Genomic DNA, 14,776 nt, shown 5'->3' on the forward strand with positions numbered 1-14,776 from the left:
TTCTGTTCTCACTTCAGTCACTTCTATTGCAGCAAAATGGGACAAACTGACCCACTCTGTCATTAAAAACCTGTCATAACTGCTGCATCGACTCTTGCCGTTCATGTACCGATACGATTTTGCTGGAGCAAGATCGTATCGATACAGATTCATTCGATACAGATTCATTCTTTTTCTGTAAGAAAAATAAAATAAAATAAAATAAATACCTCTGAGGAGGAAACATGAGACATGGGCAGATCATTTTGGCCGACCAGGAAGAGGCTTTCCTCTATCTGTGGTGCTTCCCAAGATTTGTTCCATTTGCATTTCCATTTGTAGTATTTCATTTCATTCCGTTTTTTTTTATTTTTTTTATTTATTTATTTATTTATTTATTTGTTTGTAAAGCCCTTAGAGACTGTATAGGCTAATTATGAGTAAGGGCTCTATAAACTGAACTTGAACATAACTATATAGATACAATATACAATATTAATATTGTAATATTTCACACCAATCACAACAGACAAATCCAACCGACAGAAATTAATGTCTGGGGAAAAAAAAAAAAAAAAAAAAACAATCAAAAATGTGGGGAGTCTTTATCCAGACATAAATAAATAAATAAATAGGCAGGCACTAATGCTCCTTCACAGTGTTTGCCACCCCGCCCCTCGGTCAGTCCAGTCCCGGTCCCCATGGATCCCTGCAGCGGCTCCGTGTCTCTCCCTCTGGAGCGCCTTCCTTTCAACAACACGGCGCTGAGGAGGCTCCCGGTGGATGACTCCGAGGCCGCGGGGTCCCGCACCGTCCCCGGGGCCTGTTTCTCCCGCATCCGGACCCTGCAGCCTTTGCTCCGCCCGACCTTTGTGGCCGTGTCCGCTTCGGCTCTGGCCCTGCTGGGGCTGAGCGGCCGGGAGGTGCTGAGCGCCCCGCTGGGTCCGGACTACCTGAGCGGCTCCAGGCTGCTGCCGGGCTCCGAGCCCGCGGCGCACTGCTACAGCGGCCACCAGTTCGGCCTGTTCGCCGGGCAGCTGGGGGACGGAGCTGCGCTTTACCTCGGGGAGGTGGAGGGGCCCGGCGGCCAGGGCCGGTGGGAAATTCAGGTGAAAGGCGCGGGAGTCACACCTTACTCCAGGTGGGTGACATTTAACCTGACCATTGCAGGCCAATACTGAGAGAAAGTCCTCCTTTAACCCCTTCAGACCCTGCGTCCATTGGAATGGACATGACATATTTCTGTCTCTAAACCAATAAATACTGGGTAATTGAATGATGTCAGTAATGCTGGTTACTGGTTGGATCCTGATTATCCAAACATAATCATGTTATGACTTTGAGCGCGCTCTGAGAGAGGGACAGACATCGGACAAGACAAGCATGGCTGAGCGACTGCAGAGAGGGAGGAGTCAGTGCCCATTTTCAATCAAAAATATAAATTTATGTTCATGATGGCCAAACAAATTTTCTGTCAGCATAATTGTAACTGTTACAAGTGATAATATTTTAAGTAATTTTGAACATACATCATATGGTTAATTTACAGGATTTTTTCAAAGTCTGATGTCCATTGCAATGGACATGAAAAAATACTATTAAAAACATGAGTTAGCAAAAATGTGTTTTTTCCACTTTGTTTTTATGTTGGAGAGGAGTCAGAATCAGTTAAAAAACAAATTTTTTGGCCAACAGAAAAAATGCGGGTCTGAAGGGGTTAAGGAAAAACATGAGAGATGGTAATAAACAAATAAATAACACCAGAGAACAAACAAGAAAAACTCAGCCCTCAACAAACACATGGGAAGACATGAGATTAAAAAACTATTCATAAAAAAAAATTTAACAAAAGGCCAAGGATCCAGAACAAATATTAGAAAAGTATGAGCAAAAAAGCATTTCATATAGGATTTCATGATATCCTTAGAGTTATGTTTCAAAATTAAGCCAGGATATAATAGATTTCACAGGGGCAAATGAGTAAGTTTTAACTAGAAGCAGCATACACAAAAAATTATTATCCAAACTATATTTTTTTCTATAGGCCTAAATAACGTCCACATAGAGCAACAAAAAGTCAGAGTTATAATTCATTTTTTAAATAATTTATTTATTTATTGAATTAATCATTCATTCATTCACTCTCTGGCTTCTTTTGATGACAGCACATCTCAGAGCACTTTTGGCCAACCATTCTCCGCAAATGAAATCCTTTATGGGTCCTGGACAAATTAACATAAAAATAAGACGGTGAAATAACTTATTTTCAGTGCAGAAGCAGAAATGTGAGACAGTTTAAGAGAGTGACACAGCAAGTCCCTCCTGACTGGAGTTCACCACAAACACGTGAACGCATTAACCCGAGCAGAGCTGCTTAACAGATTAGCTGCCTGGCACAAATCAAATTGATCCCTGTTGCTACACAGTATGTGTGTGTGTGTGTGCGTGTGTCTTACTGGAAACACCACACATCTGCAGAGGGAAGTGAGTCCCTGCTCAGCTTACCCCTTCTTTTCCCCATGAAAAACATCAGTTCAATGCATTATTTATTATTATTTTTTTGTTACGATTGTATGTCTGAGCAACTAATCAGAAATAAAACTAAATGAGACACTGTACTGTCATCTTGTCTCACTCCCAAAGACCAAAAAGACCTTTCTGTGCAGCGGTGAGGTGTTCCTAAAGGGGGGTGATAATCTTACACTCAGGGATCCACTGCAGTACTGAGTCTGTAGACAGAGAAACTGTATCGGCTTTAAAAACAATATCCAGATCAGTCTGATATTATTTTCACTGCCAATGTTTTCCTGATTGTGGAATTGACATTTTTCTGACTTTTTCCAGCAGTTACTCAATACAACGGTCATATTAGGGAAAGAGTAAAACTCTAATGCAGCAAATATCATCCTTACAAACATGAATAGATTTTGGTTTATCAGCTGTTATGTCAGAAGAGGTTGGATATCAGTTTCAGCCTCAACACATACAGGTGCATGGCATATTTTTCCCCAGGATGGCAAAGTCATGAACTAATTGACTTACATAGCCTTTTCCTAATCTTAACCACAGCCAATTCATAACTACCCCTAACCTGAACCCTAACGTAAATCAATAAGACAATATGACCACTCAAATGACTTTGACATCCTTGGAAAAACAAACAAACAAAGTACATTCCCAGATGCAAGTTTCCCTCATGCAGTCACTCTTACAACAGGGTCGCTACTTTTCCTGTGCATATTTTTTCGTAGTATTTCTACATTGCAAACATAGCAATTCACCCTGTTTTTTGCCCTACCACAGTGATTTCTGTGCAGCTGCTGTTATAGTGATAAAGGGCTCTAAATAAACTCGACCACGGTCAATACAATGCCGTAACATTTAACTGTCATGAGAGAGGTGAAGGAAGCTCCAGGCTAACACCAAACAACCGTGCACAAAAAACCCAGTGCACATTATTACCTGGGAACTTTCACGATTCACAACGTTCAAGATTTTATTGACAGTGAAATCATCGTTTTGGCTTGTCAAAACAATGTTGCTGTTCTTTTCTTTTTATTCCACAGAATACCAACAGAAGTGCAGTAATAGCCTACAATTTAGACATTCACATACAAACACAGACAAAGAGACAAAAACCGCTTCCTAAACCAAACTACAAACACTATTGAAGAGCTTCCCTCAAACAATACCAGTCCAAAAAAAGAGAAGAATTTCCATTTTCTTCTTCACAGTGACATTAAAAATCTTTAAACTCATGGTGCCCATGTTTCAGCGGTTTCCAAGTTATTATCCTGTAAGCTAAAAGCTACCATTTCCAGTTTGATCGTCTCTACAGCTTCAGTGATTCACTCTTTCTGAGTGTGTCCAGTTGTTCATAATAACCTTCTTTGTGACCTTACATAATGACTCAAATATATTTTTTTGCTCTGTTGAAGCTGTCCAAATCTCCCGTAGGCTACTGTGCACCGGGAGAGTTGCTCGTTCCCCAACTGTGATAATCAGACTGTGTTTCCCTCAGAGACGGCGATGGGAGGAAGGTGCTTCGCTCCAGCATCAGAGAGTTCCTGTGCAGCGAGGCCATGGCCGCCCTGGGGATCCCCAGCACCCGCGCCGCCGCCCTCGTGACCTCCGACCTCTACGTCACCAGAGACCCGCTCAACAACGGCCGGCGTGTCCGTGAACGCTGCTCCACGGTGCTGCGGGTCGCCCCGTCCTTCATCAGGTGGAGGAGCTGATCGGTGCTCCTGCAGTTTGTTGGCATGCAAAGATTTCCTGTTTGGCAGAAAGGAAACGTTATGAGGGAATGTGGAAAACTGAGATGAAGAAAGAAAAAAAAAAATAAAAGCTGTGTGTGCTCATAGGAGGTTTTCATTAAGTTGCTCTGAATGTGAAAAGGAATATTTAGTCTACCACATATAGTCTCAGTTCACTTCAGTTCAACTCAACTCACTTCAATTCAATTCAATTCAATTAATTCAATTCAATTCAATTCAATTTAATTCAGTTCAGTTTATTTCTACAGCATATCTCATACAAATGAGATATGCAACTTAACATGCTCCACACATAAAAGAAACAGTAAAATACAATAAAATATGTAAGAAAATAACAAATAACTAGATGAATAAGACGTAGAGAGAATACAATAAATAGGCCTACAAGAAAGCAGCACTGTGTCAAAAAAAATCAGGATGAAGTTATTAAAAAACAGGAGCTAATATTTTACACACCATTTTTACAATCAGTAAATAAGATATCTCTTGAATAATATTAAGTTTGTTGCTGTAATTTTGCACTGAGCTCAGTTTTTTTGGTGTTCAGAAATGATGATGAGACGATGAAAGGATCTGCTTCCTCGTTGCAGGTTTGGATCTTTTGAGATCTTCCTGGGCCGGGACGAGTTCTCGGGCCTGCAGGGTCCCAGCGCAGGACGCCACGACGTCCGCGCCCAGCTGCTGGACTACGTGATCGAGAGTTTCTACCCTTCAATACAGCGACGGCACAGCAACCGCAAAGAGAGGAACACAGCTTTTTTTAGAGAAGTGAGACATACATTTGTGGGATTTTTTTTTTTTTTTTTTTTTTTTTTTTTTACACAGTGAGTTACACAACTACAGTTTGCAGTGTAAGGTCATACATGAGCATAAATATCTGCTGTAGGGAGATATTTATTTATTTATTTATTTGTGTGGGTGTTTAAGTTGTTGCTTCGTTCATTTTGAGCCTGACTTTTACAACATTGTGTAGATATTGCATTGCACTTCCTAAGGATTCACCAATTATCAATTATCAGGTTGTTTATTCGTTCCTCACTTGTATCTTAATTAACTAATCATGAGCAACTCTATGAAATTTGATAAGGAGTTACTGCCCATTAAAGGAATACTACAATGTTTTGGGCAAAATCCCCATTTTCTGACTTCTCCAGACTGAGACCAGATGTTGGACACCATTTTCACCTCTGTGCATCCAGTGGTTCAGTTCCTATGGGTAGCATTTCCTGTTAGCTTAGCATAAAGACTTGAAGTCTATGGGAGTCGTTAGCCTGGCTCCGTCAGAGTGAAAAAATAAACCTTACAGCAGCTCTGAAACCATTTTATTTACACAGTGGATCATGTGGATTTGAAATACATGTCATGGAAAATACTAGTTGTTTCAGGAGAAGTTAGACAGTGGAAGTGTAACCGCTAAACTCTTTTATCCTTTCGTCTGAAGGTAGAGGAAGATCCATCATGGTATAACTTCTTCTAAAACAACTTTCTTTTTTGTTGTTGTTGTTTTCAAAGACTTGTATTTCATTTACATATCATAGATTGCATTAATAAGTCAGCTTCAGAGTTGCTGTAAGGTTTATTTTTTCACTTTGACAGAGCCAGGCTAACGACTCCCATAGATTTCAAGTCTTTATGCTAAGCTAACACGAAATGCTACCCATAGGAACTGAACCACTGGACGTCCAGAGGTGAAAGTGGTGTCCAACATCTGGTCTCAGTCTGGGTGACTCACGGTTCATTAGCAGTCAGTTACTCAATCGTTCCTCGTTTATTCCCTGTTAACAGCTCAAAATCTTATGTAGGCCTACTTTATTGTGAAATGCCACTAACTGTCATGTTTGCAGGTGGCGATGCGAACGGCCAAGCTGGTGGCCCAGTGGCAAAGTGTCGGGTTTTGTCACGGTGTCTTAAACACGGACAACATGAGCATCCTGGGTCTGACTTTGGACTACGGCCCCTTTGGCTTCATGGACAGGTGGGCTGGTGGCTTTTCTCATCACTTTAATACACTGATTCTCTCTATCACTGCCCAATATAATGCAATACTGATTCACCTTCTGTATAGTTCATTAAAGCTATCACGTTTACTATTGTCAGAAAATCATATTTAATAGGTCTTTCCTGGGAAAAATTCACCGGTGAAGTCATTGCCAATATTATTATTATCTATATTTTGACCACAGTTATTTCTTCCTAATTCAAGTTTGCCGTTTAATTAACTTTGGCTTAAAAAAAAGGTTCCCTGCATAAGAACATTCAGAGTAAGAGATTCCTTGCCTCTGAAGGGCTGGTGGATATCAAAAAAAAAAAAATTTTAAACATCACTTTATTTTAGACTGATACCTCTGTTGATAATGTGAGGATTTTTTAAAGGTGAGTTTTTGTGTTTTCATAAAATATTTACACAAGAAGATTTGGAATGATTATTAATATTAAGTAATGTATAAGCAGAACTTAGTAATATGTGGATGAGGAGAAAAAAATATTTTACTCAACTAGGAAGGACTAAAAAGTTCATAAATAAAATTGTATCACACTGCTGTAATGAAGTCTTTACTGCCAGGAAAACACTATAATTAAGTTATTTTACATTTTTATGATAGACAAAATCCACATTTTTAATCTCATACTGATCATGTTGATGTTTGTGTAATGGATTACCCAGCACAGCACTGAACACACTCGCCTCTGTTTGTCAGATTTGATCCAGACTTCGTTTGCAACGCCTCGGACAGAAGGGGGCGCTACTCGTACCGAGCCCAGCCGTCTGTGTGCCGCTGGAACCTGGCCCGTCTGGCGGAGGCGCTGGGCTCGGAGCTCCACGGGGCCGAGGCAGGGGCCGTCCTCGACGACTTCATGCCCGCGTATGAGGCCTTCTACCTGGGCAACATGAGGAGGAAACTGGGCCTCCTGAGGAGAGAGGAGGCAGAGGACGGCGAGCTGGTGTCAGACCTGCTGCGCCTCATGCACAACACCGGTACAGGACATCCACAAAAACAAAAAACAAAAAACAAAGACGAAGAAGTGGCCATGCCGTGACAGACTGAATATACACATTTCAATTTCTTTTTTACTTGTTTGAGTGCAATAAGTGAAACCACAAAAAGTCAGACTCGACCAAAAAAAAAAAAAAAACCAGAAAAAATTGGAATAAGCACTTTGTGTGTCAGTGAGTTGCATGCTTCGTCCTTTTTCTTTTTTCTTTCTTTCTTTCTTTCTTTCTTTCTTTTTTTTTTTTTTTTTTGCCATATCAGTTAAGTCTCTACAGTCATGTAAATCAGATCAAGAGTTTAATGAAACATTCATTCCCTGTAAAGACAAAGCTGCTGTGTGTGTGGAGGACAAGAGCCGGGAATTTTGTCGTGAACATTGTGATCCTATACGCGTCTAAATATTTCTTCGATAAATGTAGCTTTTTTTGAAAATAAAAGCCCTGATACAAAAATAGGAAAAATGAACTTAAAACCAAAAAAAAAAAAAAAAAAAAAAAAAAAAAAAACCCAAAAAACACTACTGCATCTTCTGAAAACATAAAAATCTTAAAGCCCTTAAATTGATCTTTTTACTGAATTAATTTATGTGAATCTAGCCCTTCATTTTTAATTTGATCATTTATTCCTATCATTTATACATGACAAGAGTTCAAAAAACAAAGAAAGAAAGAAAGAAAGAAAGAAAGAATGAAAGATCTACAAATGAACAGCTGGAAACGTCAGGGAACTTTCTGATTATTAATATTTTAGTGATGTGTCGGACTATTTTGCGAAAGCCATGCTGAATACCTCGGGTTTTTCGGTCTGGTCTCATTATGACTTCTCGCTCTACTAGGCGCAGATTTTACAAACACCTTCCGGCTCTTGAGTCGCGTTCCCTGGCCTGCAGAGGGCGACAGAGAGCGGAGTGCAGTCGGGGCGGTGGTGGATGCCATCCTGGACCAGTGTGCTGATATTGAGGAGCTGAAGGTGGATAACAAGCCGACTATGGAGGAGCGGTGAGGGGGTGTATGGTGGTGTGGTCCAGGGACTGATGATATTTTTTGGCATCAAAGATTTTGACTCACCCCACATGGTCTTGAATGTCTGATTAAAAAAAAAAAAAAAAAAGTTTCCTCACAGAGAATGAAGGTCTGAGAAACTGCAGCTGTTTCTGTCTGCATGAAGTTGATCACCACTTTCAACAAACAGCAGCAAAAATTATTTTAAAGCATCCCTTTTCAAAATCTCAGACTCTTCACGCAGCGTAATCCAAGTCATGACTTCCCCTTCATACAGTCAGCACGTTACAAACCAATGCACTTTCATCTAAATCATGTAAAATCCACCAGTTCTAGGAAATGCCTGAAGTCGTGCACACTCATTATGAGCATTAATGTGGCTAACGGGTGAATTGCTGCACGCAGGAGTCTGATGCCAAACAGGTTTGCTGCTGTTTGTTGGAGTTACAGATTAACTCCATGCCGACAGAAATGGCTGCAGCATTTGGAGGCTTCATTCTCTATGTGGCATGAATTTAGAGCCATTTTACATCAGACACTGAACACAACTCAGTGATACAAAATATAAGGGGTTTCTGGTGAAGTATTCCTTTAACACCCAACAGTTCGGACCCCAATGTGCTTTCCTTATTTGCAATTAAAATACAAGTGTTAAAACAATTGTCTTTATGATATACTTTATATTTGGGCATGAGGTAAGATTAACTTACTCCAGCTTCTCCACCATACACTTCCAACAAGCATGTATGTATCGCCAGCTGAGATCATTTTAAAATAAATCTCTCAAGCTATCTAATTATTATTTTTCTCCTTTAACCTGCAAGCGTTTTGGAGAAAAAGCTTACCAAGACAATATGTAAGTCAAATTTGTGTTTGTTGTGAGCCTGTTTCACGTAGAATTAGCAAATATTATAGATTCGAAATCCTAGATCGTAGACTTGCATCAACATTTCTTTTCAATCCGGCTGTTTTCCTCCTCTCCATTGCCGTATCAATCACTTCCTCTGACTGTAGTGAACTGGCCATGATCCTGTCCATGGCGCAGACCAACCCGGTCATGTTTGGCATGGTGGCGGACCGGCCGGAGGTGAGCCAGCAGCTGGAGAGGATGGGCCGGCTGAAGGAGCTGCTGGCCACCGACCAGGCTGAGCTGAGAGAGAAGCAGCGCGACGACTGGATTCACTGGGTTGGCAGATACAGGTCCGCGCAAAAACACAAGGGGCAATTGTTTTGTTTTTATTTTACATTATTGTGTTTTATTGTTTTATTCTGGGAAAGCGCAACAGCCCTTTCCGAAAACAATGACAAGGATGTGCGACATGAGAGACAGCCCATGGCCGTGAAGGGTTTTATTGGGAACTTTTTCTGTTACTTGGGCCCAAAAAGGGAGAATGAGTAGGATTTTCCTAAAAAATAAACATTATATAGCCTCATACAAAAATAATCCCTCTCCATCATCACTTGTGAGCCACTAGCAGTGTGTGTCAGTGTGTGTGTCTGCAGAGACGCTGCCCTCTGCCTGGAGTTTCTTGTTTACCTGAGCTTTGGATTCTTCTGGGAGTCGGCCTTTGGGCAGTGGGTGTGTAGCCCCCAGCCAATCACAGCGCAGCATGAAGCCAGATCAATAGCACCACATCCAATAGGACTCTATGAAAATCGTGGACATTGAAAAAAGGAAATCTAGCGAGGAGAAACGCTCGTTCCACAACGAGAGTGAATCTGAGGTTGGCGGTGAGGGAGAGGAGGATGATGAAGAGCAACGCGGTGATGGCCTGTTCTCTGTTGGACTGGTCGATGCTGGCGGGCCAATATTTTTTTTCCTAGGATAGTGAAGTTGATTAGCTTAGCCAGGGAGGAGGGGCCACCTTTGAATTTTGGGTCTACAAACTGACCACCTACTCATCCTGCCTTTAAGTATGTATAAATATCTGTGTTTTGTATTTTGGGTGAACTGTCCCTTTAAATTTGAGAGTTACATGATGTTACTTTGAAATGAACAGGATTCAACTTCTTGGTGTCCAAAGTAACAACACTTTCCTGCACCAATTAACTGATCAAATTTAGTTTCCAAAAGGGATAATCTACACGTGTGTGTCAGGCGTGCAGGGAACTGGCTGAGCTTCTTTCATGTCTTTCGCGGCGCAGGAGTCGCTTGGCCAGGGAGTGCGACGGAGCGTCCGACCCGTGTGCCGTCCGAGAGGCGAGGCTCAGCGCCATGAACAGCACCAACCCTCGTGTCGTCCTGCGCAACTACATCGCCCAGAATGCAATACAGGCTGCCGAGCGAGGAGACTTCTCTGAGGTCAGCAGGCATTTTAAAGTGCCAAAGACTGCCAATATACAGTACAGGCCAAAAGTTTGGACACACCTTCTCATTCAATGCGTTTTCTTTATTTTCATGACTATTTACATTGTAGATTCTCACTGAAGGAATCAAAACTATGAATGAACACATGTGGAGTTATGTACTTAACAAAAAAAGGTGAAATAACTGAAAACATGTTTCATATTCTAGTTTCTTCAAAATAGCCACCCTTTGCTCTGATTACTGCTTTGCACACTCTTGGCATTCTCTCCATGAGCTTCAAGAGGTAGTCACCTGAAATGGTTTTCCAACAGTCTTGAAGGAGTTCCCAGAGGTGTTTAGCACTTGTTGGCCCCTTTGCCTTCACTCTGCGGTCCAGCTCACCCCAAACCATCTGGATTGGGTTCAGGTCCGATGACTGTGGAGGCCAGGTCATCTACCGCAGCACTCCATCACTCTCCTTCTTGGTCAAATAGCCCTTACACAGCCTGGAGGTGTGTTTGGGGTCACTGTCCTGTTGAAAAATAAATGATCGTCCAACTAAACACAAACCGGATGGGATGGCATGTCGCTGCAGGATGCTGTGGTAGCCATGCTGGTTCAGTGTGCCTTCAATTTTGAATAAATCCCCAACAGTGTCACCAGCAAAACACCCCCACACCATCACACCTCCTCCTCCATGCTTCACAGTGGGAACCAGGCATGTGGAATCCATCTGTTCACCTTTTCTGCATCTCACAAAGACACGGCGGTTGGAACCAAAGATCTCAAATTTGGATTCATCAGACCAAAGCACAGATTTCCACTGGTCCAATGTCCATTCCTTGTGTTTCTTGGCCCAAACAAATCTCTTCTGCTTGTTGCCTCTCCTTAGCAGTGGTTTCCTAGCAGCTATTTAACCATGAAGGCCTGATTGGCGCAGTCTCCTCTTAACAGTTGTTCTAGAGATGGGTCTGCTGCTAGAACTCTGTGTGGCATTTATCTGCTCTCTGATCTGAGCTGCTGTTAACTTGCGATTTCTGAGGTTGGTGACTCGGATGAACTTGTCCTCAGAAGCAGAGGTGACTCTTGGTCTTTCTTTCCTGGGCCGGTCCTCATGTGTGCCAGTTTCGTTGTAGCGCTTGATGGTTTTTGCGACTCCACTTGGGGACACATTTAAAGGTTTTGCAATTTTCCGGACTGACTGACCTTCATTTCTTAAAGTAATGATGGCCACTTGTTTTTCTTTAGTTAGCTGATTGGTTCTTGCCATAATATGAATTTTAACAGTTGTCCAATAGGGCTGTCGGCTGTGTAGTAACCTGACTTCTGCACAACACAACTGATGGTCCCAACCCCATTGATAAAGCAAGAAATTCCACTAATTAACCCTGATAAGGCACACCTGTGAAGTGAAAACCATTTCAGGTGACTACCTCTTGAAGCTCATGGAGAGAATGCCAAGAGTGTGCAAAGCAGTAATCAGAGCAAAGGGTGGCTATTTTGAAGAAACTAGAATATAAAACATGTTTTCAGTTATTTCACCTTTTTTTGTTAAGTACATAACTCCACATGTGTTCATTCATAGTTTTGATGCCTTCAGTGAGAATCTACAATGTAAATAGTCATGAAAATAAAGAAAACGCATTGAATGAGAAGGTGTGTCCAAACTTTTGGCCTGTACTGTATATATAAAAAAACATACATCGAGAATGAAGCATAAAAACATAGAAGGTGGTAGTCAGGGCAGCTCCTAGTTTACATAAGTTATAAGGTGACTTGATGAGCGTGATGATTTGAATCAGGATTTTGAACTGTATTGCTGTCTAAATCATATTTTTTTTGCTGCTGCAGTGACTCAGTTTCCCCTCAAGGATGAAAACTGCTCGTCTCCTCTAATCCCAACCTCGTCCCTCAGGTCCACAGGATCCTCGAGGTTTTGGAGAATCCGTACTCTGACGCACCTGGAGCAGAGCCGCAGGATGGATCTGATGGACGCAGCAGCGAAAATCAGAAGGACAGGGAACCGAAATGTGAAGGAGAGACGGATTATAAACAGCTGACCGTCGGCTACGGCAGCAAACCGCCTGCCTGGGCACGAGGTATTTGCGTCACCTGATCTTCATAGAGCCTCCCAGACCACAGAGGGAGAGAGACGGGTCAGTTCTCCGCTGACGGACCACAGGCTCGGGACTCAGGGGAGAAACCAGATCACTGCTACCTCGGTGTGTGAATGGAAATGACTGATTTCTCACCGGAGCTGCTGCATGTCTCTCTCCTGCTGGTTGGTTAACGCCAAGGGAGAATATTATGTAATCCAGTGGTTTCCTTTGCCATCAGCATAAGCATGGATTTTTGAGTGTGTGAATGTGTGTGTGAGTGCATGCTTTAATTGCAGTTTTTCACAGTCTTAAAGGAATGGTGCAACGTTTTGGGCAAAATACTCCTTTCCCAATTTCCCCAGACTGAGACAAGATGTTGGATACCATTTTCACCTCTGTGCGTCCAGTGGTTCAGTTCCTAGGGACAGCATTTTGTTAGCTTAGCATAAAGACTTGAAGTCTATGGGATTTGTTAGCCTAGCTCTGTCAAAGAGGAAAAAATAAACCTTACCGCCACTCCAAAGCTGTGTTATTACACAATGTATATTTCTTGGAATTTTAAACAAGAAGAGTTGTTTTAGGTGAAGTTGGATGTGGAACTATAACCGCTCAACACAGTTAACTTTTAACTTATCCTTTAACTTTTCCCAAAATATCGTTTTTTAAATTCCAAGATGTGTATTTCAAATATACATGATCCACTGTGTAAATAAGACAGAAATGGTAGGCCTATCCAACATCTTGTCTCAGGCTGGGCAAGTCGGAAAAAAAGGGTGTTTTGCCAAAAACGATGAGGTCTTCCTTCAAACAGCAGTGTGACAGCATCAGAATTAAAACCAGAATTTACTATTTGAGAGGAATTGGCCTTTGTGATGTTGATGCGGGAACACATCAACAATTCACAAAACTACATTCTGCACGGCAGGACCTCATATTCAGAACAATGCAGGACATATAATAGACGGTAAACTATATACAGTACATTCATCGTTGTAACACTATGTGCATGTAGGCAGCGTGGCGCGCAGCGGGCTGCAGCCGTAGGTGAGCGTTTAGCAGCAGTTTGACAGGACGATCGGTATTATCACTCGTACAAGTCGATGCTTGCAGCTGATGATTGATGATGGCTCAGATAACCAGTCACATGTTGACCCGTCTGAGACTGAGACACAGGAAACTCACTGGCACACAGAAATCTGCTGTCCGCTGCAGTGTAAGGTCAGCATCTTTAATGGCACCTAAACAAAATGATCTGTTAGGACTTTTAAAGTGTAGCTCTATCAGAGGACCCTAAAAACGATCTCTTTGAGATGCTTATAATTGAGATATAATGTCTTTATCTCTTTGGAATCAATGCAATGCGTCTTTTTTATGATTGACTGCATATTTCTGTGTAATTGTCCGTATTTGCAATAAAATATTTTTTGTGTCTGACCTAACAATAAAAGCTACAGCACTGAAGCTTTTTTTTTCATTTTAAAATATATTTGATGCAGTCTTTAGCAGAGAAATGTACATGGGATATACTGTATGGAGATTTATAAAACAATTCCACATGCATTTGTGTTATTGCCAAGATTTCTCAAGAGTAGGAGTTAACTTCCTGATACCAGAGGTGCAGTCACATTAAACAATAAATCTTGGTCAGCAGTGCTTTATGAGAATTATCAGCTTACAACCAGTCAGATGACCTGAATTAAAATACCCATTGTGTAGCAATATGTTTAATGTTATACTATAATTTATCGGTCTCTACGTCAGCTCTTGTGGTAACCAAGGAGCGAGTTGACTGTTTTTTCTTGTTTTCTCCTGGCTGATAAAACCTGTTTAGTCAGTAGACCTACACATATATTGCTTAGTGAGTTTCACTTTGACCATCATGAGGCCTTATCCATGTATAATGGCTGAGGTTGCACAACAAGACACACCTCAGCGCATAATTCAACCGCAGTGCAAGACCATGTCTCCACCAGCACCACCAGGTGTGCCTCTGTTCCTGATGGCAGGATTCGCACGGTTAATGGGCCTGATGTCACAGCAGCAGGGGAATCCCCGAGTAAACCGATACACTTCACTGAAGGAAGGCGAGAGGTTGTGATCAAGGAAGAAATGAATGAGTATCAGGCACAGTCATCTTAAT

General features: G+C 41.7%; 1 protein-coding gene across 5 annotated transcripts; it reads left to right on the top strand.

Annotated features, from left to right (window-relative positions):
- The first annotated feature begins 643 nt into the window (after nucleotides 1–643).
- On the top strand, nucleotides 644–13,584 carry selenoo2 (selenoprotein O2). 5 transcript variants are annotated; one of them, XM_030046110.1, is made up of 10 exons: nucleotides 647–1,120; nucleotides 4,001–4,204; nucleotides 4,847–5,024; nucleotides 6,101–6,231; nucleotides 6,956–7,233; nucleotides 8,085–8,218; nucleotides 9,075–9,106; nucleotides 9,265–9,450; nucleotides 10,396–10,552; nucleotides 12,453–13,584. In XM_030046110.1, the coding sequence occupies exons 1-10, from the start codon at nucleotides 681–683 to the stop codon at nucleotides 12,651–12,653; spliced, it is 1,941 nt and encodes a 646-aa protein (XP_029901970.1). In that variant the 5' UTR covers nucleotides 647–680; the 3' UTR covers nucleotides 12,654–13,584. The 5 variants fall into 5 exon arrangements, with proteins under 5 accessions (XP_029901974.1, XP_029901970.1, XP_029901972.1 ...); XM_030046112.1 differs by having other exon boundaries at nucleotides 8,091–8,218; XM_030046114.1 differs by lacking the exon at nucleotides 10,396–10,552 and having other exon boundaries at nucleotides 644–1,120.
- The last annotated feature ends 1,192 nt before the right edge of the window (nucleotides 13,585–14,776 follow it).

The sequence above is a fragment of the Myripristis murdjan genome, chromosome 23 (assembly GCF_902150065.1).
Source record: "Myripristis murdjan chromosome 23, fMyrMur1.1, whole genome shotgun sequence".
NCBI classification, from domain to species: domain Eukaryota; kingdom Metazoa; phylum Chordata; class Actinopteri; order Holocentriformes; family Holocentridae; genus Myripristis; species Myripristis murdjan.